The sequence below is a fragment of the Pseudomyrmex gracilis genome, unplaced genomic scaffold (genome assembly GCF_002006095.1).
Source record: "Pseudomyrmex gracilis isolate BER0280 unplaced genomic scaffold, ASM200609v1 scaffold_21, whole genome shotgun sequence".
Lineage (NCBI taxonomy): Eukaryota > Metazoa > Arthropoda > Insecta > Hymenoptera > Formicidae > Pseudomyrmex > Pseudomyrmex gracilis.
This window is the reverse complement of record NW_018020605.1, coordinates 1,028,656-1,055,832: the sequence shown is the minus strand read 5'-3', so window position 1 is coordinate 1,055,832 and position 27,177 is coordinate 1,028,656. Positions and strand designations below refer to the sequence as shown.

General features: G+C 39.1%; 1 protein-coding gene across 4 annotated transcripts in view; it reads left to right on the top strand.

The window, feature by feature from the left end:
- LOC109851841 (alpha-mannosidase 2) overlaps window positions 1–27,177 on the top strand; it is a 115,717-nt gene that overhangs the window by 33,289 nt on the left and 55,251 nt on the right. For 2 of the 4 annotated variants that reach the window (XM_020422320.1, XM_020422321.1), the window contains one exon: window positions 18,929–19,406. In XM_020422320.1, the coding sequence (XP_020277909.1) occupies window positions 19,113–19,406 (294 nt within the window). In that variant the 5' untranslated portion in view covers window positions 18,929–19,112. Of the gene's footprint in view, window positions 1–4,102; window positions 4,151–13,881; window positions 14,097–18,928; window positions 19,407–27,177 lie in introns of those variants that run through there. The other 2 variants (XM_020422325.1, XM_020422324.1) reach the window with 2 other exon arrangements.

Genomic DNA, 27,177 nt, shown 5'->3' with positions numbered 1-27,177 from the left:
TATTCGAAGGCCGGACAGTCTTCCGACCACATTAAACCTCCGGATTTCCTTTATATAGCCTATATATATATATATACACACACACCAGTTGACGCGATCTTGTTTCGGATGCACGTGTTGCCAAATAACTATGGTGATTGGTAGCCACACAGACGCCTCGGTCTGTAAACTCCTCATCTTCGGGCATCGACGCGAGCGTCTATAATGGGGAGCTTTATTCTGCAATTTTGCAGGATTCTTTCTCTTCCGTATATCATTATCTGTATATCATTGTGTTCTTTAATAGCACCAGAGAATTGATCTATTATTATATGAAATAAGAATAAAATAAAACCTATTTGTAATCTTTTTAGTTAAAAAATATATTACTGTATATTTTATTTTTAAAACATTACTGTATGTTTTATTTAAAATACACAATAATGTTAAGAACCAAACGCGATGCGTTATAAATGTTTATTATATTTATATGCGATGTTTATCAGTTTTAATAAAATAAAACAGTTCTGAAAGAGCAAAATTAAACAGTGTAACGCGATATTCGCGGTAACGCCTCCAGGAATATTGACGCGAAATCAATAAATACGATCAAACGCATAATGACGTGAAGACAAATCGGATTGTTTATAATTTCCTATGCCTTCCAATAATTAATTTCAGCTTGTTGTTTGTTTGGAAGCGATACGCGTCGACGTTTATCGCTCTCGACAACAACAGATGTCGCAAGGGAAAACAAAAAAAAATAAAAATTTGCAAGCGCGATCGAGAGCTCGGTATTTGGTTTAAAGGGAATTCGTAACGCGGCGTGTTTTCAATTATACGCGCACACGTGCGCACTGCATATGCCCGCGCGCAATACCTTTCACGCGAATAAATGTTATAAATACTTGGTTGGAAAACGCGCGCGAATGCAAGCAACGATACATTAACCTGCGCCACTCAATCGATAAGCCGCTGGTTTCCACTTGTCCTTTTTTTTTGCACAACGGTATATTTCAGCGTCAAGGATCAAAGTGCATCAAAGGATCCGCTGGGGCATCAGCGTGTAGTGTGAAAAATTAACTTGCACACACGCTCGCACACACCCAGACACACGTTGTAACTATAACGTGAAGATGTGGCACGCGCACGATATGAACAAAGTCGGATCCTCCCACGTACGTTTTGTCCCGGCCAAGGTGAGAGGAAAAGATACTCGGTTTTTGTTTACACCTCCTTGCAATCTTTTTCGACGTTTTTTTCACTTACGCGACACATTCCCCCGTGGGAATCGCGTGGTTACATAAGACGATTACATCGCCGCGTCTCAAGTTTTTCACGTTGCGCGCGAAAAATGAAACGCTGTTTGTCTTGTTTTTTCTAACAATTATTTTATACCGAATAAATTGCGAACGATTTTTTTAATATTACGATTGTTTATTTTTGCAATAGTAACGCTGATCACGAAAACAACAGGAAAAAGAAAATCTGTCTGTTAAAAAAATTTGATGTTTTATTTTTTTAACAAAATTGTACATATTTATAGGATTGTGTTTCAACACAAATATATAGGAAACGCATACAGATCAAAACAAGTTTTTTTAATTACATCGAAAAACTATTGAAATATGTGCAAACATTCGAAACGAAAAAAATTCCACCGAAAAAGCGAAAAGAAGAGATCTCGATTACGATAAAAATTCTCCGCGTGTAAACTCTCTCTCTCTCTCTCGCCCGTGAGAAATAATCAGCCAAATCCCTGTCAATCTTACATTTGTCATCCCTATCTCTTTTCGCACTTTCGCTGCGAAATGCTTTCGAGATCTCTGGCAGATATTCTCGAGAAGTTCTCGCGGAGTTGTGTGCGCGCAGGGTTCTTCAATAAGTTTCTTCAAGGATGTTGGCACTTGACCCGAGGTATATATGTTCGTCAAAACTATCGATTCGCGAGCACACTTTTGAATTCCTATCTCTCTCCGATCTCTGGGATGCGATACTAACTTCACCCTAATTTAACTTGTTATTAATTTGGTAGCGGGTTGACGCGCGCGAACGTGCACGCGCGCGTCTGACTTTGGTCGAATCAACTCAATTCCTTGGTGAATTTCGTGGCTTCCGAGCTGTGGTCGGGTGGGAGAGGAAGAGGAAGGAGGGTGCAAACAGTCGTCGGTGACGTTCTCTACCTAGCTGCTGGCGGTAACGACCGAAATAACGTAGAAACTCGACCGCGCGCCGGCACCATTTGTGTGTGGATCTCCGGTTCTGCTACTGTACGCTCTGGATTAACGTTGCGCGCGTTCTCGGCCGACGTGAATGACTCTTCCCCGGACTGTGTAAATGATACACACAGGGGTCGGTCATGAAGCCGACTCTCGCTGGGAAACTCGTCGTGTTTTCCTCTCGCGTGTGTATAAGTCGCGAGAATCGAGCTCACACCGTGTGAGCTTCATTCCGCGTGATGCATAGATTACGGTCGGCTATACTATAGCGAGGTGATTATTCGGCGAAGAAACGGCAATCGCATCGCCCGCGCGCGCGCGCGGACGCGAGAGAGAGAGTTCGTTTTCTCCAGCGTCAGTTTTAATTCTAAGTTTTAATTGGAGGTTTTTAAATGAAGTTTTTTTTGCGTGTTTTTTTTTAAGTTGTTTTTAGATTCCCAAAGTTTTAATTCAAAGTTTCACAGGAGAGCCGGGATAAATATATAATTATGTTCTTGTAGTTCCGCTTGCGGTGAAACTTTAGCTACCCGCTCGACGTTGCGCGAGCGGCAACGGGCTAGCGGTTTCTCTAACGTTCGTGTTTACGCTCGTGTATCGCGTGGATTTTCATTGGAAAATATCGCCAATTCCTCGTCCCGGCGTGTTGTTAAATATTACCGGGACTCTCATCTTCGCCCGCGATTTCCATTGAAATTTTCTCGCGGAACACTCTTGACAGCCGTTTCTCCTTGTCTGAATCAAGTTTCGCGATTTTCCCAGACAACACGAGATTCTGCGCGCGGGAGATTCTTTGTTTTGCTGCTCCGAGTTTGCTCCAAGTATCAGTCGCAGCTTAAATAAAATAATAAATGAAATGAACAATAACTGAAATATATATTCAACACACACTTTTAATCGAACCACGAATACCGATCGCTCTAATATATTGGATCTGCGTTTTTTTCTGTGAAAAGAAAAGATCCGTTTATTAAGTCTTATTTTTATATATCACACTATACAATATCTCAGCACTGTGTGAAAATTCGAATTTAGTTTGGCAAAAACATTATCCGACGAATAATACAACACGGACATTTGGCCATTGACGCGTCGATCATTTGTCTTCGGGCGCGTTACAACGCCGGATGTACTTTGCGTGCACGCCGCATGAATGGTCGGCCAGCTGACCGGTTTGTTCTTCGTCGCTGTCATTTAGTAGACAGACGTACGCGATTGCGTAACCGGCGCTTTCTGCATATATCGAGGTGCCGCTAGCTTACGCATGCGTGCTATTAATAAATCCCCTTTAATCAAACGAACGCCTTCGTACAAGAACGCGATTGACACGCGATTTTCTAAATTGAGATTTTTTTAGGAGACAATAGAAGGAAGAACAAAAACTCTTTCAATATGGAGAATATTGAATTTCTCTCTATATATGCAACTCTTTCTCTTCAGTTGACGAAGCGGGTCTTATTGTTGAATGTTCGCGAGTTCGGACTCGCTTCTTTTTATCGCGAGCTGGTGATATTTCGCTGAAATATACACGAAACCATCGCGTGGCGTCTGTTGGATACGAGATTATCCCTCGTGCGTCATCGCTCTCCATGACGAGCAATGGTACGCGAAAGAAAGAAAGAGATAGGGCGAGAATGCGTGTGCATACGAGCCAATTGCGGTCTGGGTCCATATGAGTGCCACTTAATGTTAGTTGGCCAGATTCGTAGGTAGGTTGTCTGGCCGATGGCCTTTCGACCCGAGTGCAGTTTTCTCGCATATCTTCATCCGGCGTTGTGCTGTATGTTCGCGATATGTAGACCGTTATGTATAAACGAAGGTATGGTAGTATAGGTGGATTTCAGTGAAAGTGCAAACGTACTATTGATTATACATTATCAATTCTCGATAATTCATTAATGCCCGACGTGTATATTTTATTATCTTTGAACTGCCGTCGATGGAAACCGAATTTTGTAAGTGATTTATAAACTGTATTTTTATTTTTTGAATCTCCCTTAACCTTGCAATTTTGTCATCGAGGTAACAGAAATATACTTGAAATTTTTCTCTCTCTCTCTCTCTCTCTCTCTCTCTCTCTGTGTGTACATAAGATATATAGATAGATAATACCGCGATTTGAGCGGCAAATTGTCTCAAAGTGCTCAGCTTGTTTCTCTATTTCTCTTCTTTCTCTGCTACTTTGCCTGATTTTCGGTTTTTGCGACGTTTTGTGGGTATAGGGTGTTAACTGAACGCGACAAAAGTTATCGACACTTGGATGTGTTTTAAAGCGCGAAAAGCAGTTACGAGCCCACATAAAGAGAGCGCGGTTAGAGTGCTTTTCTCTAGCGACGGAGACGCACTTTGCTCCGTGCTTTACGGAGTGCATTACCGTCAGTCTCGTCACCGCGATCTGTTCGACGTTTTCTTTTTACGATTGTCATAATAGTTTCAGCCAGACTCCCGTTTTCTCTCCTTTGATCTTTTTTTTTTAATTCACACCGTGCTTTTCTTTACGACAATGACGTACCGGCACAATTTTATTTCGCAGTCGGTGCATTCCGTCGGAGTCAAATGTACTCGCGGTAATTAATTCAGTGGGAGAGATAATTTTTACGGCGAAAGCTTTTCGCGCGCGCGGGAACGAAACTCGGCGTTCTCCTGATGCAACGACGCGCGCCGCGCCGTGCACAGTTCGGCCGGTCGTGCGTTATTCGCTCACCTCTCTCGCGTGTGCATTTGTAACGGAGACAAAACGCGCAGTTTTAGCGCCAATGGGCGATCAGGGACGCCATTTGTCGCCGCGTGCAAGAATGGTTCGGGCAGCTGCTGAAAAACGACAGTAATCTCGCCAAAAAATATACATTCATTCCGAGCACATTATCCGGACCGTCCGCTCCCACTCGTCGTCTCATTCCCCGTGCGTTTCTTTCCTTCTCTTGTTTTTTTTTTTTTTTTTTTCTAGTGCCTTTGGTGCACTAAATCCGCCGGACAAAAACGCGAATTTTAGTATTGGAGTTTGCGCGCGCCAGATGTTCTTTTTTTTACACAGATACATTTTTCTTGAACGTAATTGCGTGTAGCGACAGATGAATAGTAACAATTTGCATTGCAAGGCGAAAAAATTAATTAAAAAGCGTTAGACAAGTATTTATGTGCCAAATGTGTTATAAATAGGTAATAAAAATTTTACGTGTTTTCAATATTTGACACGTGAATGTGATCACGAGAGATAAGTTTTATGCAAAAATCGGTGAATCAGGTGAACGCGGCGATATCGTTTTGGCATTTTATTTTGCATGTCGTGAAAGGAACTAACGAGGAGTTGATAAAACGTCGGTTCAATGAACCCGTAGTAAATTATCGGAATCGACAACTATTGTTCTCGATCATTGGCGCACCGGGCGACGACGTCGAATCGGTGCGAAGCGAAAATTTACATGTGCATTATAGAGCTTTAGGTCGCGATCCAATTCTCTATATATTTATACTTGATATTCTTTCTTCGCGCCGCGGCGGGAAAGTGACGAAGTGTTAGAAACTGAAAAAAGAAAAACGGACAGAGAGAGAGAGAGAGAGAGAGAGAGAGAGAGAGAGAGGGAGAAAGAAAGAGAATTTGAAAGCACAGAAACGAAAGAAAAAAAAGAAGAATAAAAAAGAGATGAAAGAAAAAAAATAAATAAACTCACCGGGCGGCTTTATGTATACTGGTGGTAAGGCAACAAAAACTATCGGCGTCTGAGTGCTGCAGGTGCACGCGACGTAGGTAGGTAATCGAAACGTTAATGGTCGCTGGGAAAAACGCCGTGAAACTGGAAAAACGCCGATATCCTCATAGGTGAGAATATTATTGCAAAGGGATGAGAATGTCGTCGGGGGAGAACGCTCCATTGTCAACGTTACGCGATACTGCAGCGCGCATTTCACGTGACAAATCCCGTTTTCTCTGCGACGTTTTGTTGTATCTTTATTTCTCTTGCGGCATCATGTTCAGTTTCCATTATAGTATATACGACGAGTAATAAAAGAATTAAATATTTTGCAAGTTTAAAATTAAATATATATGTACGTATGTATAAATTTGTGAAGGATTTAGCGCTTTGGAAGATAGGTAGATAAATAGATAAAGAGAGCCTCGGCCGCGCGCAACCTTGGCGGGATCACTGACCCAGCCGCGCGGCCTTGACGGGGTCACTGACCCGGCCGCGCGGCCTTGGCGGGGTCATTGACCCGGCCGCGCGGCCTTGGCGGGGTCACTGACCCGGCCGCGCGGCCTTGGCGGGGTCACTGACCCGGCCGCGCGGCCTTGGCAGGGTCACTGACCTCGGTCGCGTGATTACGGTATATATATATATATATATATATATAATATGGTATATATATCTATATATAATATATATAATATTTTCTTTTTTTTACTCTTTTCCCTGACTTTAGTTACGTGTTGTTTTTCTTCTCTTTTTCTTTTATTTTTCGAGTTTGATTTTCATGCATTATTTCTGACATCTCTCATATGTATATTATATGATTTGGAAGACGTATATACTAGCTGTCATCGCGGTAACAGGTTGTGTTCACTGAGACAACACGTTAAAATAAAAGTAATAATAGCGTGCGCGTAGCGCGCGCTTGTATTGTGCTAATACTAATTAAAATCAAGAAATGACGACTTTGTGAGCCATACGATGGTTGTATATTGCATATATTTTTAATGTATAAGATAATATACACATAGAATGTGGTCAAATTGAATAATAATTCTAAGATTTATATAAAATGCTACTTTTTATCACTTATATATGAATTACCCATATATATTAAAATACTAATTGAAAAGTAAAATAAAAAGAAGAGAAAAATTAATTAGAACTACAATAATAATAAAACTAATAATAATAAAAAAGTAAAACTGAAAGAAAGAGAGAGAGAGAGAGAGAGAGAGAGAGAGAGAGAGAGAGAAAGTAAAAGCTCTGTATTTCAATCAACTTTAATCGAACTTTATACACGTGTTTTAACAAACGAGTTTCAATTTAAAACGTTATTACGGTGCTTAACGTGTAAAATAAATTAATAACACGCGAGAAAAGTAATGATCTCTCACAAACGAATCGCATTCTGTATATCAAAATGTTTTCTTTCTTGTGTTGTATTCTTTCAACTGTAAATTTATCATTTCTTGCTGCAAGAAAGATCGTTGCAATTTGGGACTCTGTGTTCCAATTTCTTTCGCAAACGCAATAAAAATTTAGACAATTGGGTTGGAGTCGATTTTCCTTTGAACGTGAGAAAATAATCGAGTTTTGCTTTTCCTCAGGCACTCTCTCTCTCTATCTTGCAATCATATCACCACGTTGCAAGAACCACAGAGCGTGCGCTATATCTAAAATCAACAACGAAATGATATAAAAATACTAAGGTCCACTCAAAAGAAAATTCTAAAATTGCGATCGCATGTACAGTGTTCTAGAAGATCTACTTTAAAAAAGCGAGTTTTTCTCGCCGACAGTTGTAGACGGTGAATCAAAATTTCAGCACGCTAGATGTTCAGTTTTTTTCGTAATTACAAAAATGCGTGCATTCTTTGCAGTAATTATCAACGTGTTTAACTGCATGAGAGATTTACAAGTTTCAAACTGTTGTCTATATAAAAAATGTCTGACAATAATCAACGTGTCTTAATAAAACGAGTGATCGTTTCACTAACGCAGAATTTTGTTAACGACAATATTAATTACGACTTACAAATCTGTGATTAGTGATTATATTATTTTGACTTCTCTTATAGGAGTTTCCAACAGTTTGTCCGCGCGCGCGCGAGATCTAAGTCTTCGCTCTCGTGAAAATCCACCTTTTTCGCAGCTTTCTCGAGTGAACCTTGATCTTTTTTCTCTTTACACTCTCGTGCGAATTCGAGTGCAAGGGACCTGCAGTTTTTCGATAGACTCCGCCGAACCATCAGAAGCGCGGAAAAACACTTCTATTTTAGAGAATTCTTGTGGGAGAGATACACTTCGGCTCTTTTGCTGAAATCCTCGAATTTCTCACATTTATCGGTCTTATTGCCTTCGATAAAATATCACAGCGATTATGAACTGGTTATTAATTTTATACACGTTTTATACATTACAGTGACGTTGTCACAAACAATCGTCCAGTATTATTGCACGTAGAGTTTATGGGATGTCGCGTGCAATGTTTGCGCTTTTTTTGATATTAATCAGTTTTGTCGTTTGCGATGCGCAAAACGTTGAGAGAATAGAGAAATGTTAAGAACTTGGACGAGGTGCGGAGAGAAAGAGAGAAAGAGAGAGAGAGAGAGAGAGAGAGTAATCACAGTGTAACGAAGATAACAAGGATTTCCTGCATACTTACGAATTGTATTGCCACCCGTAGTTCTACTTTCGCTCTCTCTCTTTCTCTCTTCGTTCTCTTTCTTCATCCGCATACAAGGCGTCTAGAAAGCTCGACTGATAATGTCAACTGATTACAGTAACGATGGCATCTGTCATTCTATCAAGAGAGAAGGGACGCTTCGTACGCTTGTTTGCGTTTTATTCTTTCTCGCTGCTTAGATGTACTGTTAATATTAGAATAATAAGAACGATTGGCTCTTTCAATTCGCAGCATGTATAAAGTATGATTTACTTGACGTGCGTATGTGAGAAGTTCTAAATAAAGTTAAATTACCGAAGAATTGTGATTTGATGAAGTTTTTATCACGTGACAAATATTATTGCTTGATATTTTGCTACGCGCTCTATATACAGAACTTTTTTTATCTCGATTCTAACGTAATATTATATTTTATATAAACAATGTAATATATACATCACATCATTAGTGAACGCGCATTTCTCGAACTTTGATCATCTTCAGCCGCAAAACGCAATTTGCACTAACTGTCAAACCACTGAGTATGTACATGCGTATAACATTATACTGTAGCGTGTTTTTTTATGTCTCTTAGTTAGCTTTCCACTTAAACACACATCCGCACCTAGTGCCAAAATTTAGTGCTCGACTTAGAAAGAAGAAAATTGAAGTTAAGGGGAACTGAGTTGACGTCGAGCTGCTTCCTCCTCTTCACTTTAAAAAACTATATATTTGGAAGATTTTTTAACCGGAAATATAGTTTTTTAATGTGGAGAGGGGAGGGAGGCAACTTGACGTCAACTCAGCTTCCCCCTTACTTTGACTTCGATTTTCTGCCAAGTCGAGCACCAAATTGTTTAAGTGGGCATCTAAGTAGCATCTTCTTAGCACTTACTTTTTTTTCATATAGGTGCAAATGTATTTTTGTTTGAGGGGCTTACTTAATGTAGGTGTATTTTTGTATATCGTTTTGACACGTAGTGCAAAGTTTGAGGTTTTGTTATTCGCGATCGAAGATGATCGAATTTCGCTCGTGCAACATTGTGCATTTATGAAGTGTATTAAAAGATCACATTATTTGAAAAAAAGCACAGTATTAAACTGTAAGAAATTTTTTTGTAAACACACGAGACAAATTTTATCAAACATAAATAAAGTTTCACACAGAAGAAGCATTACACTACTAAAAATAATTACAAAAATGTTTTTGAAAAAACAAACTTGGTCAACGGTTCGTCAACGTCTAGCGCACTTGCTACCCTGAGGCTCTCTCCAAATAATGGCCGATTGTTATTTTCGCCATATCGTTTATCACGTCTATTACATTACACGCTCGAAGATCGATGATTCGGCACGCGGTGAGCTCGCTAGAGCTTTAGTTAAAGCTTTTTAACGAGTCCTTAGAGACGTCCGCATCAGTAAAAACAAAACCTACCTAACACTCGGGGCATTACTGTACATAACATACGGTTTTTTTCTCATTTCATAAAGCATGAAAATTTCTATTCGACTTTAAGCTAAAGTAACAACGCCAAACTCGTTGCGCATATACTAATCCGATTATATCGGCCGTTTTAAAGTTTTCTGTCGGGTTGTTCTCGTGAGCCGAGAAGCTGGCGGTGCCGACCGAGAGAATGGCTGCTTTCCACGGTTACTCTCGTGTTTTTCTCATGAACATAGTTCTGCTTCTGTCGGAATTATGCAGTAGCCTCTGCGTCTGCAAGGATCCTTCTTCCAGAAGCTATCTCTACGTCTTTCTCTCTTATATTCCCGAAGCTTTCGTTTCGTTCATACATATCGCAGATTAGCGCGCGCGCGCACTTTCGCGCGAATGTTCTTCCTCTCACTTGTTTTTCGCTTCGTTTTATCTCTCGTTTATACTTCGAAAAAATCCTTCCAACTTTTCTATCACCTCGAGACCGTCCATTTTTTTTCGCGTTTATTTCCGGCTTAGTTCCCGCGCGCAAGTAGTTGTCGGTCCCGTGCGCGTTTTTTGCACGCTTGAGCCGACAGTTCTCTCTCTTTCTCTCTTTCTTCCCCCCAAACTTCTCTCTTTCCGGAGATTTATTCCGCCTCTTTTTCCCGCGCGAGCGTAAGATCTGCAAGTCGCCGCGGTCGTAAACCAGCGCGCCATCGCCACTTTTCCGTGTGTCTATTTCCCTCCGAAACTTGGAAAGTGTCGCGCTTACGAGCGTCGATTCGTGGCCGCACTGAGAGAGTAACTCTCCTACGAGCAAGTTTGATAGGTGGTTCTCCTACACGGTATCGGGATTATCCGAATAAGGGCGTACCGCCGTCACCGCCGCGTGCACAAGGGTTCGTGCTTGCAGCGATTGCAGAAATCGAGCGTTCATTTCGTTCGCGAACTGCATCGCTTCGTCCGGGCAAACAAAATATGTGTAGAGTTTGTTACAGAAATAATTATTAATAGAACTCTTGTCATTATAGCATGTCAATCAAAGATTTGTTCGAACATAGATAAATAAAAAAAATACGTCCGAAGAAATAAAATTCTTAAAATATTTTAACTCTCGCAAAAGAATCGATAAGAGTGGAAGAGACAAACAGAGAGAGAAGTTGGACATATTGCAAATCTCTCGAACGATCGAAGAAAACTTCATAGCTCGATGCTCGATGAGCTGGTCGTTTTTGCGAAGCGCGGAGTTCCCGTCTATTCCTTTGCGAGATAACAATTGATCCGGAACACTGAATTTGCCATCAATTAAAGAGTCGCGACGTGTCTTCTATTCGTTATTCTCTCTTAAACGTGCTCCCAAGTATTTTACAGGCGCGTGAGAACTTGATCTTTTTCACGACATGAATAAAGTCAGATTGAAAAAAAGTTATGCTACTGTATCGCATCAATTTTGCATGCCGTTCTACATCAAAAAGCAAAGACAAAACATTGTCGTAATTTCCGATTAAACAGATCGAACATACCGTAAGAGCGTTTGTTGTCTTACATTGCACTTAAGTTTTAATATATATCTGCGTTTGAAAGGATTTCCAATTATTCTTGTCCTGTGCACAGCGAGCGATTATCGCTTATTATATCCGAAGACAACGATTCGCGATATTCTCCGATAATTTGCGGCGACAGCGCGCCGATCGGAAAATACTGAAGACAATACCACGACGCGAATTAAGTAATAAACACCTTGTGAAAGGCAACGGAGATTCCGCGTGGCGGCGTAATTCTGCGCGCATAAACATCCGTCATCCAATTACCGGGAAATGCAATTTCCGGAGCAAAAGAAGGAGCTACAGCATCCTCTCTTTTTCTTATTCCGTTGGTATTCCTTTCCATAAATTTCGATTGGTCGAACATATATATATATAGTTAAATTTATCGGTGAAACATTGAGTAATGCGATCATCAGATAAACGACTTCGCGTATTTGAGTATAAGAATCAAATAAATGAATGCAATTTGTCGTCGACGTTGTAATTTATGGTGAATCGTGAAATATTTGTATTGCAGTATCGAACCTCGATCTCGAGATGCTTGAACAACGCTTCGAAATGTCGCGTCCATGAAAATATGTTTTGAGAGAAATGTGTTTTCTCGTTTCGATTTTTCGTTCGGTCAATGGAGAGAAACGTTCGTAAACGGGGGAGGTGAACAACTAGAAATTCACGAGGTACACGCAAGCGACACTCGTGTTAGTCTTTCAATCAACGTAATTGCCGTTCGATCAAGTTTGAGCCAGTGCCAATCCTGTCTAACGACAATGCCCTCTGCGCGCTTGTGTTCCACGAGATTGAAAAGTTCCCGGGCTTTTGTGGTAGAGAGAACATCCAGTTCGATCATGAAGTATCTCAGCATAAAGAAAGAAAGAGAGAAAGAAAGAGAGAGCGTATTAAAGTTTAAATTCGAAAGAATCTCTGTTATATGTTCTCTTTTGTTGTAGAAAAAAATAATTTCTTTTTTTACGTGAAGTTTTTACCTAGGTTTATTTTTACGTATAAATTTAAAAACTAAAATGCGGCGTTTTAATAAGTTAAAAGTTAATTAACAACTAATTAAAAAATTTTTAATTACTATTAATTACTAATAAATAATTTTAAAACTGTGTTATATATATACACAGTACTGTGTGTATAATAATAAATGCAAGTAATATAAATGAATTAATTTTTTTAATATTTTTTCTCTTTAATAGCAATTATAAACTCTAATTATCGTTTAATTTTATTATTTTTTGCGCACAGATTTATAAACAAGATATTAATTTGAGGAAATATCAATATTAAAAGTTTATATTACAATATCTAGAAGATTAAAAATTTTTTTTTTGATATTAATGTTTATACATATTTTATTATTAACACAGAAAATACTGTGACGGCTTGCGTCTCTCTAAAACGTGGGATTTTGCATGAATTGTTTAGGATAGGATTTGCCCGTGATATCCGCTTGAACATGGAATTACCTAGTCTATTATTAATAATTTATTGCAACATACAGTAGTGTATTATACGTACATATACACACACGCAATCTCGTTGCTGGAAAAGTACACATTTGATTGTAGATGTGCGTAAATGTTAATAGATGTGTATGATAATCATGATATTTTGAGAGATCGTTTCGATTAGTTCGACAACGCATGAAACATGCGAACTATTTCGCGATAGATAATAGTTTATCTATTAGTAAGATAGATAATAGTTTATCACTATTATCATTACTATACAATAGTTTATCACTATATTTCATTGCTGGTAACATTAATTTAGAATGTAATGAGATAACAAAAAAATTAGTTCATACAATATTGCGTTTTTTGTAGTTTATCGCTATAATTAGAGTTTTAATAATGTAATAATAAAAAATTAGTTAATATCGCGTTTTCTATTGCGCGGGGAATAGAAAATAGAAAGAAAACGAAAAAGATCGCGAGAAGAGATTGTACAAGAGGCGAAACTCTTCTGTTTTCATGTGGAGGACGAAACCTCTGACCAACCATCGTCGCTCTCGCAACCCCTTTACGCTACCTTCTTTTTCGAGTCAAAACACCCTACGGGCGTGGAAAGTCCTCTTGAAGTGCGTGTTCTTCGTCTCATCACTCTGTCTTCTTTTCTCACTGCGTTCGCATGATGTGCACGTGTTGTACACATGTATGTGTGTGTGTGTGTGTGTTTGTGAGTGGTACGCGCATGTACGTCGCCACCAACGTGGATTGCTATATCGGCACATGCGCCCCTCGCGACTGTCGCGTCGGCGGAAAAGCGGATATAGCCGGCGGCGTGTCAAAACCATTCCCGTGCTGTGAGTTTAGTACGGCGTGGTTCTTGGTTGCGGTTGGACGAGAGATCCGTGCACCTGTCCGCGCTATCATCGCGCGGCGTAGCGCGAACGCGAGGTTTATCAGGGAATGCGCGCGCGGGCGCGCGTGTATTGCGGTCGTGTCGTGAAAACCCAATCTCCGTCCGACCACCGCTTGACGGTTTTTGACAAGGATTTACACGTGGGTGTTCAGTTGCCCGCGTTTTGTGTGCCGGCGCTGGAGGCGGACGGGCTTGAAATTTTCAAACGAGTTACAGGTACGATTTGAATGCTCGCGATAATTGGAATTTTTTTTTCTCTTTGGAAATTCTTTAATCCTTTCAATTTTCATCAAAATGACACTGCATTTGTGCGAAATATATCGTCGTGAGAAAGAGCATGTATCGAAATTTGTTAGGTTTGACTTTAGTTTGTGTGATTCTTTCGTTTATTGCGCGCATAGAATACTCATTAACGATATACAAGTGGGTATGCACGTTCCCGACCTCGTTGAAACTTTGATGCGCGTACAACGATCTTTGAGTGACGGCGGGTTTTACGCGCGGGCCACTCGTAGAGAGATTAAAATTGAAATGGATATATATTAATACGTAGACACATATGTAAATCAATAATGAAAAAAAAACACCTACGTACAACAATCGAGTCGCCGTTTCGTAAAATTTTTTTATTTGCATATTGGTGTACAGGTTTAGTAACAGCGTGACTTTTTATGCTACATGAGTTTCTTTTGTGTGTATATAGTTTTTTTAAGTTTATTTTACATGCTTCACACGAAAATAAGAATTCTTTAGAAAAAACAAAATACATTATTCTCTTTTTTTTTCTCTCTTTCTCTCTCTTTCTCGACTCGTGTTACGAAACACAAACAATAAATTTATATTTCCGCTGTAGCTGCATTTTCTAGTTGTTTGAAATATATCGTAATATGTTGTTATAACAAAATGTTTGTTTGCGCTGATTACCGAGCCGTAGAGGCAACCGCACTGGCAGCCACTCTTGTGCACAAAATACGATAATTTTGTTTAAATCGTAGCGCACATTTAATGCTAATCATTTGATTTTAATTACGTATTTATATATCGAGTGGGCACGTACGCGCATACATTCGGCGGTAAGTAAAATATAAAATCGAAAGCGGCTATTTGAAAGCTTCGCTCACCGCGTGAATTAATAATTGAAGAGTTGAATTGCAATAACAATTTAACTCGAAAAACATTGCTTCGGAAAAAACTATGACGCAAAAGTGTTAAAAGCTACATTTAAAATTGTTGTTCGCTTTTTGGCACAGAGTGACGATAATTATTAAATTATAATTCAGGAATAAAAACACACAGGCGCGTATATTTTTACGATAAAATAGGTTTTTGCACGTGTACACTTGAAAAAACTATGAAAAACAAGATCAGAACAGACATGCAGTATCAGAAACATATGTTCGATTAAGCGTACACGGTTCAAAGGGGAGAACCGAACTAATACCTTCTATACAGATAATCGTAATGTACCGTCGACGGGGCGACATTTTTCTCGATGCGCGCTCGTAACTCGAGTCACGTAACACGCGCGCAGTAGGCGAGATAACAAACGGCGGAGGCGTAACGCGGTGGAGCGTTGAATAATTCTCACGTTTTAAAGGGCGCCCAATTTAAAGCGCGTCCGAACACGCGAAATGCGGCACGCGACGAAAAGCGTCGGAACGTGAGAAAGAGTGAGAAAGAGACTTGTAAGAGAAAGGAAGATAGAAAAAAAAAACACATGTAGGAGAAATAAAGAAAGTGGAAAAACGCGGAAGAAATCATTCTTTCGTCGTATATGCGCGAGAGTTGCGAGCACTTTGCTACACTTGCGCCTACGCGAAAAATTACATTCGCAACCGGTTCCGCACGAGCGTTTGCCAAACTTTCCCCGATGTGCCTCACGTGTGTAACAAGAATTCTTTTAAAGCTTTCGTTTCGGCTCGATCTCGCGCGGCAATTGTTCCTCGCATTTTTCGCAATTACCGGAAAAGAAGCGCGCTCGTTCGATTACGATTGTGTCGAGCGCGTCGTCTCGATAACGCATCCTCGACACGTTTTATCGTTCTCGTTACGGAACAAAGGCATTGTTGTCCGGGGTGTTACTTGAATGGCCGAGGAACTAGCGTCTCGACGAGCATCCGACCGTCCCAGTGTCCTTCTCGTTTGTCTTCTCGATGTTCTTACGTTCTTATTAGTTTTCTTTTGTGTATGTGTGTGTGTGTGTGTGCAAGTCTCTGTAAAGAAAGAAATTTTTGTAAAATCCGATGTAAAAATTCTAAATTTTTATCACAAAAAGAGATGACGAGAATATATTTAGAAACTCATAGTGTACTTGAGTAAATTTACGTTCGAAGATTGGTGAAGTTTTAATCTTGCGTGATTGATATCTATATATTAATTGCTATTTTACCGATATCAACAAATCATAGAGTTTATAAATACAAATATATATATATAATAGTATAAATCACATTTTAATTGATTTTATTGCGCGCGTTTCGTACCTAGTTTTAGAAGTATTTATCTTTTTATGGTTTTGATTTAAAAAAACAAACTAAAAAGTGTGTATTACGTATGTAGTAGCAACATAAATAAAAATAAAAATATCCACTGGATTCTTTAATAATAACGACTTTGTCTCAATAATCGCGTAATAAAAAAGTTTACAAAGTAAAAGCGATGTATAAAATATTTTCGAATTATTTTCCAACTATATCTCATTTTATCGGTTTATTACGCTATTTCGCAATTCGACTTAATTAAACACACTTTATTCTCGAATTTCCATTCTGTATAACTGTCACAGTTTTGTTGAAAATTGTTTTGTTTCTCTCTCTCTCTCTCTCTCTCTCTCTCTCTCTCTCTCTCTCTCTCTCTCTCTCTCATGTGCGCTTCGATAATGTTGATGTTGGCTAGCCGTTTTAGTCTCTTTATGAACCTTTGGCCGAATAGTTTCTCTATCGTGTTGCGCTCGACTAAGTCGTTGCATTCTCTCTCTCATACACATATACGTATCGTCTGTCTCGCACGCGTCGAGTTAATACCGAATTAAACTCTAATCTCGCTTCCCTTTTAGCTAACCCTTCACGCTTTTCATCTCTCTTTCTCTCTTTCTTTCTCTCTTCCTTCCTCTGCTTCGTTCTGGTCGCGTATCTACGTTGAGCGCAGAGTTATACGAGAGCCCCCGATCGATTATCGCGTGAAAAGCGACCTTACACACTGCAATGGAGGTTTTAGCCAGCAACGAAAGATTCCAACGAAACACACACTATGTCTCTAGTTCACAAGGTTGAATTCGTCTTTCACGTTCGATCGAATCAATAAACGCAAGTTCTCGAGTAATTTTGATTTTGTCCGGTTGCTTTTGCGATTCAATTTTGGAAAACGTTCGATCGGTGCGTGCTACATCTGTTTGAATTTGCGGTTCATTAAATTTATTTATATCACTTATCGGTTGACTCTCAATTCCCTCGTGTTTGTGTTACAAATTAGGTCATATAATTGTAGCTTTATTAATTAGAAGTAAGTAATATATGTATATTTAATTTGTACATATTATATAAATTGATTTTATAAATTAATAGAAAACGTTTTATATATATAAATATAGTGAGTATATATGTGTGTGTGCACGTGTTAGAGAGTTTTTATTTATTTCCTACTGCGCAGAATAATAATGAGAATTTCTAAATTTAATTATTTATTTGGTTTTATTTTTGTTCGAAAATTAATGGTTGGAAATTGCGAATCTGATACATGTATTGTTTGGCTATTTTTAGTTGTCAAAAACTATTATAACGTTTCTTATTTGAAACCATTTTGCCACGATTCGACAGAGTCGCACGTTGGCCCGTATAGTATATGCGCGTTGTCTCTCGGTGTTGCATATAATATCGCGTACCTCAGTACTAGGAATAATGTCCACTGGTGTCACAAAATATAGTATTTTTTCCGTGGGCATCCTGTCCCCATTTTTTTTAAAAAAGTCCGAGTCGGCAACAAATATATTTTAAATGTGCACATAAAAAAATGGCTGCGCGCACGGCACGTATACCAGCAATAATGTCTTTCTAGATATTTAATCGATTTGTATATTGCGCGTGTATGTACTGTGCATATACATTGTCATTTTTTTTTCTTGCGAAGCTATAAAAATGTGTTGGGATACTTTACTACTCACGAGAATGGATGGTCGTTTGTCGCAAATGATGGAACTGTAGAAAAGTAGAGGAGAAAATTGTTAGCAAATAGGTGATCGATTGCATTTCGACCGATTTTGGCTATTCGTGAGTAAAGATACGTGTTTCGCTTGGAAAAAGTCCACGTGCGCAACGGACTATTATACAATCTCTTAGTATAAGGTGAAACGTATCAGATCGCAATTTAGTGACTTGATATTGTTTAAATACACGCGATACGGGCTGTGGTCGTTATCATTTGTACGCCTGTGTGACAATGGTAGAAAAAATGACAATTTTTCAAAATTTGATTTACATTAGGTATTGTGTTTATTCAAATGACACAAATAGCAGCGTTAATGAGGGCTCTAATTCGTCTGTATATAATATTATAACCCCTATATGATCACTAAACAAGGGCATTACATGATGTATGTTTCCCTTCAAATAATGGAATTCATGGAAATTAATTAATTCAAATGTAAATCTCTCTTACGCTCTCATCTCGACAAGATTAAAATGTTCGTATTTTGATCAGTCAATGATAAAGAACGTATACGCATCACAATTAATTATTATTTATGATCGTAGCTGCTATATAAAATATGATTTTGATTTATTTATTGTGCTTCAGCACACGAACCTGTGCAGATTCTACTCATTTACACGTTGTGGGTGAGCTCATATGAATTTATACGTTTGATCATTCGAAAGTTATTAAATAAAAAATTAATAGATCACACAGATCTATTAATTTTAATATATCGTGCTGTTGAACAAGATTTAGAAAATATTTATTTTTGATCAAACGAATTAATATAAAAGTCAAAGAGAAATGTGTTATAAAAGAGAATATATGTTATGTATTATTTGTTTTTTTTTCTTTTCTAGATAATTGCAATATTCTATGAAGTCGACGTACAACGGTGTCAGTACGGAAGATCGATCGTCGATCGTCATCGCCAGTTCGACGACATACGGATCTGTCGCATTACTTGCTCGTTCTCTAGATGAATCAACGTGATCTACCGTGGAGCCTACGAAGAAGAACGCGAGTCGCACCGATCATCGAATCATGTACAAGTTGTTGCGTCGCGGCTCCGGCCGCATCTTTGTCCTCGGTATCGTAGTGTTGTCGCTCTTGCTGTGCCTATACTACGTCAGCCAGGTCCAGGCGCCGTCGTCGGGCCACCCCGCCGCCGCTGCTTTGCTGAACGAGGAGCTCAGATACGACCGCAGCTTGACCTCCATCACTCCGGATTTCAACGAGTCGCCCGACGCCCAGGTGACGCTCGCCACCTGTCCCATAATCGTACCGCGAAACGCCGATATCGACGCTCAGCAGGAGTTCAGCAAGTTCGACTTTCAGGTAAGTACCGCCACTTGTTCGTGTCTTAACCCTTGGTCGGTCGCGTTATAAATCTCTTCGCTCTTAGGGTCTCTCGCAATACGTCAAAGTGATACGCTCCAATAAAGTAAAAATTTGTCCCGAATGTTTCGATCTCTTTTTACAAACTTTTTAACTTTTAAAGTGTGTTCTTTTTACTATGTTTTTTTTTATTACTGTTGAATTCGAAGTTTGCTTACTTTTGGTGCAAAGTTATTAACAATTTGTTGAAACGTTATGTTTATATCATGACAAACACAAAGATGAAAAAATAGTTGTTCGCGTTCAGGTCGTAGAAGATCTTTGCATTATTATTATTTTTATTATTATAGATTATTTTTACTATTATAGATTATTTTTATTATTATAGATTATTTTTACTATTATGGATTATTTTTACTATTATAGGTTATTTTTACTATTGTAGATTATTTTTACTATTATAGATTTATTATAGATTTATGTCTTCATTTTATCTTATCAATATTTTTATTTTATCGTGCACGCGCGTCTTGAGTCTCTATTTATTTATCTTCTTTCTGTAACGCAAGGTGTTATTTTATAATTTTACCGAAGTCAAGAAAAAATCATCATACTAATGAATAACGATACTGAAACGATAATATAGGTGTTTTTTTTTTTTCTATTTCTTCGGATTATCCTTGGCGTACTTGTGGCGTGCGGAATATTTATGTTCGTGAAAGTTTGCACGGAATATACGAGCGGCTAAATTTTATACCAATACCTCACGGACGGCGTGCTAAGTCCGGTCGTTTTAAAAGTACCGCGTCATTAGCCGCAAAACTTTCTTCGTCCCCCGCGAGAGTCTGTGAACTTCACTGATTTAATGGCTGGCTATTGTAATAAGGAGATTCTTCCGTTTACGCGCGATGTAATGAAAAAGTCATTTTTTTCGCCCGTCCCATATATATTTTCCTTAAAAATTTCGAAAGAGCGCGAAAAGAATCTTAAGAAAGTCCAAGACACAATTGCTGAATATCTATCTCTACCATCTATCTACAAGTGTTTTAAATAATTTCAGGGACTTATGTTAAATAATTATATATGTATCTATTATATATTTATATATCTAACTAATTATTATCAAAGTGTCAGCTCATTTACGTCAAACGTTCGTCATTAGTTTTCAAGGAGAACGATAATTTACTATCGGATTACGCGCCCGTTTGATAAGTAGAAACACAATTCCTCTATTCAAATCTTCTCATGTTCGCCTAATTACAGAGCAACCGGTCGCCATTCTCCGGTGCTTAGCTGCTCGCGGTAGTAATTTCCGACATTGTACATTCGCGCAGACGGTTTATAATCGGTTCGCAAAGGAGCAGCGTAGATTTCAGTGAACTGAGCAAAGTCAGTTTCGTCAGAGAATACACACTTGAATTTTCAACGTAATAACACGATATGATAACAATTGCGTTTAATTAATTATTGTATATATATAAAATTTGATTAAGTTTCAAAACTGTCGTTCAAAACTTTCGTTGGATCGGAACGCTCATTAAAATTATTCAGAACTGGCTATCGATGAATTTGGATAGTTGTACGGGTGAACACGTAGATGACGTGATACAGCATCATGCTCTCATCTCGTTGCTAATTTGATTAACCGGTGCTCTCGCGCGTTGAAATATTGACGCGTGTGTTGTATGCTCGCGTTCAAATATAGGATTGCGAGAAAAAAAAAAAAAAAAAACAGAAATGTGCCGAATCGAAATATCGCGGCGAGGCTGTTGCGTGTGTTCGTCTACTACGATCGTCGTTCATCAATTATTTATGGCGTTACGCGGAGCAAGATGGACAGCCTAAATTTCTATCGACGTATATGTATCGCCGTAATTTCGACGAAACGTTGGATCGCGAGAACTCAGTTTGTCACGTTTATCTGGATGTCTCTCTGCGGCACAACTTGTCACAACCAAACGGTGTGGAACCGCCGTATCTGATATAATGCGCCCGAAACTTTTGCGTAACGATAATAAAGCGCCGAGTGCTTTTGCGCGGGCTCGAGCGGTTTACGATCCAACGTCACTATACTTTTCTCCCAACGTGTTTACCGTTTTTAATTTTCCGGATACAAACTCCGTGTGAAATTTTTTTGAGCTTATATTTCTGAGTCATTGTTGGTCGCTCGCGCGAGAAAAGTCTAAATCGTGTTATTTTGTCGTCACGAATTTCTTGCCTTATATTACTCTTTTTCTCTTTTTTCCTCTATATTTTTTTAGTATTTATATCTCCGCGGCAAAAGTGTGGCACTTTTCCAATTTCGGGTTAAATTCGAATACACACTTGTGAAATGTAATTTGTGACACATATTTTAACTCGACTCGCTGTGTGTTGCGCTCTTTTTGCTCGTGCTTTGAATTAGTCAAAGCGTTTTGTGTCGGCTTTTGTCAACCGGATCGGGAGTTTGAAAAACCGCCACGTGTGCGTTGTCGTATCCGAAAGACTAATCGAACGTAAATTAATACGTCATGCAATAATCTACTCTCGAATCAACGACCCCGATACGTCAGTTACACGCGATGAAAGGCAAATCGAATTATGTCGCAATGAGCAGCGGCAGCGGCGGCTAACGACGTTTCGAATTCGAGTCGCAAATCGAATTTGCCGTTATCGCACCCGTGTTGAAAATCGTGTTCCGTACAATCCTAACGCGTACGCGCGCTCGCTTAATCCGCCGTCTCCGTCGTCGTCGTCGTCGGCGGCGGCGGGCGGATTAGCCCGTGTACGACGTAGGCCAATTGCACTTAATTGCCAGTCAAGGATGCTCGTTAATTCGCTTTAATACCGTACCACGGCCGCGTCGCAGTCAAGTATGGAATTTCGATAACGCTCTGTTGTTCGATGCCTTCTGGAACGAAGGAGTTATACTTGAAAACAACGAGAATTTCCTTTGAGATGTTTCGCGCGCGAAACTAATCACTCCGCGATGTGTGAAGGTTGTTTATATCCATCGAGCGCGTTTATTGCATCAGGAAAATATGAATTTTCCCTCTCGCAGTTACACATCTCGAACTCTCTATAATTTGAGCGTGCGCACAAAATATAATTGAATTCTCGTGATGTATATTTGAGTGTGAAGTTGAATGTGACACACACCGCGTGTTTCATGTTTTTCCAATTAATTTGTTAGTTTTTTTTTTTTTTTATAATTCTTTCGTCGTAAGTTCGATTACGTCGCATTTAATATTGTTAATTGGAAACTCGGACACAGTGTGCTTGATTTGCGCGAACGCGGCTATTAGATCATCGTGAATATATCTGACGAATCAATTGGTTTCGAAAATGTAAATGTTCGCTGGCATCATAATCGGGAGTATAACGTAATCTCGCGCGAGCGGGACGCGCGTAGTTTGCAGTGAGTGAGTTGCATATTGATGATCGTATTGACGGTTGAGCACTCAAAGAGCAAAGGGTTGCATTTATGATAGTCCGATGTCAGCTTATATATATATATATATATATATATATATATATATATATATATATATACATATATATCGCGCTGTATAGTCAACGGACACGTGTAGAGAGATTTACGTCGATTACGGTGTATTTATTTCAGCGCTTGCGTGAGTGTATCTCGTTTATAATTTATCGCAGATCGTGGTAAACATCAAACGGCGAGTATCACTTTAGCGAAATAGTAGTAGTAGTAATAGTTGTAGTGGTGATGGTGCATTTAGAAAATTACATCGCCGATCGTGTTTTATTTATAATTTGTTGACGTGAACAATCAGTCTGTTGCGTAACTGACTATTTATTTACGAGGAACAATATGATTGGAAAAGAATATCATGTTTCGTTGCAATTTATTTTTGAGTGATTGTTTGATTGAAAAGAGAATTATGAATTGGCGTTGCGAGCAATTTGAATCATCAAAAAGATTAAGAGAAAATTAGTTTGCTTTTGTTAAATGTGAAGCTGATGAAACTTTTGGAGAGAGAATTGTTTCAGAATAATCGAATGCACAGCTGTAAATATTAATTAATTAAAAAAAACAATTAATTATCTTAAAATAATAACTTTTTGATAACTTGACACGTGTTTCCGGTTTTACCAGCTTCATTCGTTAGCGTTACTTAATTGTTGTTCGTTCAGGATTTACGTTTTCTCGAGTAGGAGATTTCACGATTTAAAAAAACAATATTTCCGAGAGCTGTCTGAAAGTTAATCACGAGATTCTGAACAAACAACCTGCTCGACTAGACGCGGCAATATTTCACGTAGTCGACGTTCCCGCCAAAATTCGTTTTTCCCTCATTACTGACGAAGCTTTCGCGACTTCTCTCTCTCTCTCTCTTTCTCTCAGTTGCGAGAACGTCGAAAAGGAACGACAGTTGGAGGAGTATTCGCGAAACGAAGGTGCACAATTCAGAATCCGGCCGTTTTCTCGGCGAGCCTCTTCTCTCTGTCTCTTGCTTTCCATCCGTTAGCAGACTGCATTTCGCAATTTGCTTAAGCAAACCTTTCCAGAAATTCATATCCGTTCCCTCGATTCCGAGCCATCCTCGGAACGCGGAGAGAGAGAGCGTTTACAGCTTCTCGGCTGGGCACTGTGCATCTGACATATTTTTAAGACACGGATCCTGACATTTTCTCTTTTACCGTTTTCTTCGAGAACTAAATCTGAGTCTCATGACAAAGCCAGAATACGTAAGCATCGATTTGTTTTCTTCTCTCGGTTCGGAAATTAAAGTTTTTTGCACTTTTGTTATTAAAATAATTTATTAGATATACTTTTCCAACGCATATACATATTTTACGTAAGTGTTTGAAAGTATGTTTATGGTACAAGAAAAAATGAAAAAAAAAGATACTTTTACTTATAATAAATTTATACTTAACCTATTTTCCGTACACACATAACGTCATTGTTTTTTTTATGATGTGATTACAGTTCTTGATGAATATTGTACAATAACGTACCAAAAGCTTTCAGTATATCTATATTTTATATTGTATATGTCGGTAGAGCACATATATATATATTATATAAGATGTATTTTTTATGTCTCAAAAATCCTGGCCCGAGCTTTCCAGCTCGAGCTTTCTGACAGATTACATCTCGTGCTCTTGACATTCTGAGACATAATTCAGACATGATACTGTCTTCTCTGCCAGCTACAAGGATACTAGAGTCGAAAGTTGTGCGGAGCAGCGCATCTCATAAAGTCGCGACGGCTTAGTTAAAAAAATAGGCCGTGTTTTTCCGAGTGTTGTTTTTGTTATATTCTAATATAACAATCTCGTGTTTTCTTTTGACAAATTTGAATGGTTTCAAAAAAGTGTATTTATTTTTTATTGAAATTAAAAGCAAATTTTAAAATTGTGATGTGTAAAACTAATTGCTTTTATATCATGTATGTTATTATGTTATTTGAAATGAATAATTGGTAAAATGTTCTACATTGAGAGTATGCTGCAAATTATTTCTCTTGCTATCTATAGCTTTACATTGTTTTTGTTTCATATTGTTATCTATTTGGGATATATTCGGTATTTTTTCAGAATGTTATTTTTTTCTAACAATTTTGACACATAATTATATCGCAATTTTCATGGGAGCGTGGAAGTGTCACGGCGTACGTGCTTAAAACGACCGTACGTGCTTTACTAACAGCGCGCAACATACTCTTTTTGCTGCTACATAAAGTGGCTAAGATAGACGCGGAAACACATGTGGATCTTTCGGTGTGCGCGCGCGTGCACTGTTGTAATTTTCACGGGATTTACGGACACGTCTCGCTTTACGAAACACACGTACTTTACCTTACGCGAAAATCCTCATTAATAATTTAATGGCGCACGTCGCACGTTTATAATCCCACCTCAAACAATGTCTGTTCGCTTTGTCGCGATGGTAACTCCCCCCCTTCCCATTTAATTTAATACCCCCATCGTTTGTGTCCGTCGTTATGGTGCTCGACGTTACGGAGAATAATCTTCAAAGAACATTATTTTCAGTAACACCGATCAAACAGAATCGCGCGCGCGACGCGACGCTTTTTCGTTCGTCACCGATCGATAGACGGCCACTTGAATCTGATGAAAAAGATAATTCGTAAACCGAAACGTGAAAGAAAAAGAGAAGAAGAAAAGGTAAGAGAGAGAGAGAAAGAGAAAAAAAGAAGAGACAGAAGAGAGGGAGAGATTCATCGACTGTAAGGAATAAGTAAACCCATAGCCACGCGACCGGATCTCTTTTACTCGCCGTTATATCTCCTCGCGATTTCCTCTCTCGTCGTTTCGCTACACAAAAGGCACCGAAGCATATCCGCGTAATCCGTGAAGAAACGACTTCGTTACTGGATTTTCTGTACCGTAACCAGCCGACGACGATGGCGTCGTTGGTGAATAGAGGTGGTCGTCTATCCGCCGAGGTATCGCGAACGATAAAGTGCTTTAACACGTTTTATTTATTTTGCAACAGTAAATAAAATAAACGTTCACATTTTAACGCAATTAAATGTTAAAATTGCATAACTTCTGCTTTAAACAAAGTATATATTTTTGCAACAAACTTTTCCAACATTCATTCTTCTCTCTCTCTCTCTCTCTCTCTCTCTCTCTCTCTCTCTCTTTCTTTCTCTCTTCATACTCTATGTTCTTCTCTTTTATACTTATATTTTATACACGCCCTACTTTGCAAGTAGTATCGCGCGCCGTGCAAGTACCGAAGACGTTTCTCAAAGGATTTTCCCGCGTTACCGCGTTTCCTCCCTGTTTTCTCCTTTCTATATCCTTTTCTCCTAGACGCAACTCGGCGCCGACGATGGGATTGCACGGCCTAGAGGGTTGGGAGAGAAAGATGGGAGCGCGCGGAAACCAAGAACGACCAAACAAAAGAGAGAGTGAGAGAGAAAGAGAGAGATGAGAAAAAAAAGAGATAGGAAAAGGGAAAAGGGAAAGACGGACGGTTCTTTTGAACTGATGTGCGCACCGAGAGCGGGCTGCTCTGATTTGCAAAGGCATTTCCGGGATTGCCCTCCTCTGTGCAGCGCGTCGCATTTATTCTCCGCTCCCTATCTCCGCCTCGTCCTCGTTCCAGTGACGAGGCCACTTTCGAGACGACCGTTTCCGTACGACGACGACAACGACGACGGTGGTAGTGGTGGTGGTGGTGGTGGTGGCGGTAGTGGTGGTGGTAGTGTTTGTCCCGCACGTCCCAGGGATGTTTCTCCTAATCCTCGCCGATTGTGCTGATACGGCGCCGCCGATCGATACTGTCGTCGACGGTGTGACATCGGGTCCATTAAATATATATTTGGATTGGTTACTTGGCGAAAGTGGCACGTATTGGGGAGCCAAGTTTTCGTTACTGTCAAGAAAATGTGCGTTATATGTAGAAATAAACTTGGCAACCCGTGTACGATAATCGAATACCTAATCGTTTCGTCAATAATAAATCGCGCCAAATATATGATATATGAGCGAAACACAAGAACCAAAAAATTGATATTTATCACACAAGTGCAAACAAATTTTTAAGTTTTAAAAGATTTCAATACTCGTCTCTCTTGATTACGTGTGTCAGGCGATTTACAAATATTCGAAACGACCCGTAAAGACAGCAACTAACTTAACATTGCTGTTATCGTTGACAAATTTAATTCTTCAGAATAACAAATAGGTCAAACCGCTGGCTCATTTGCGTATTGCACGTTTTGCAATTTTATGAATGTGACAAAAAAAAAAACACATTTTAATTTAACGTCATATAACGCGATAC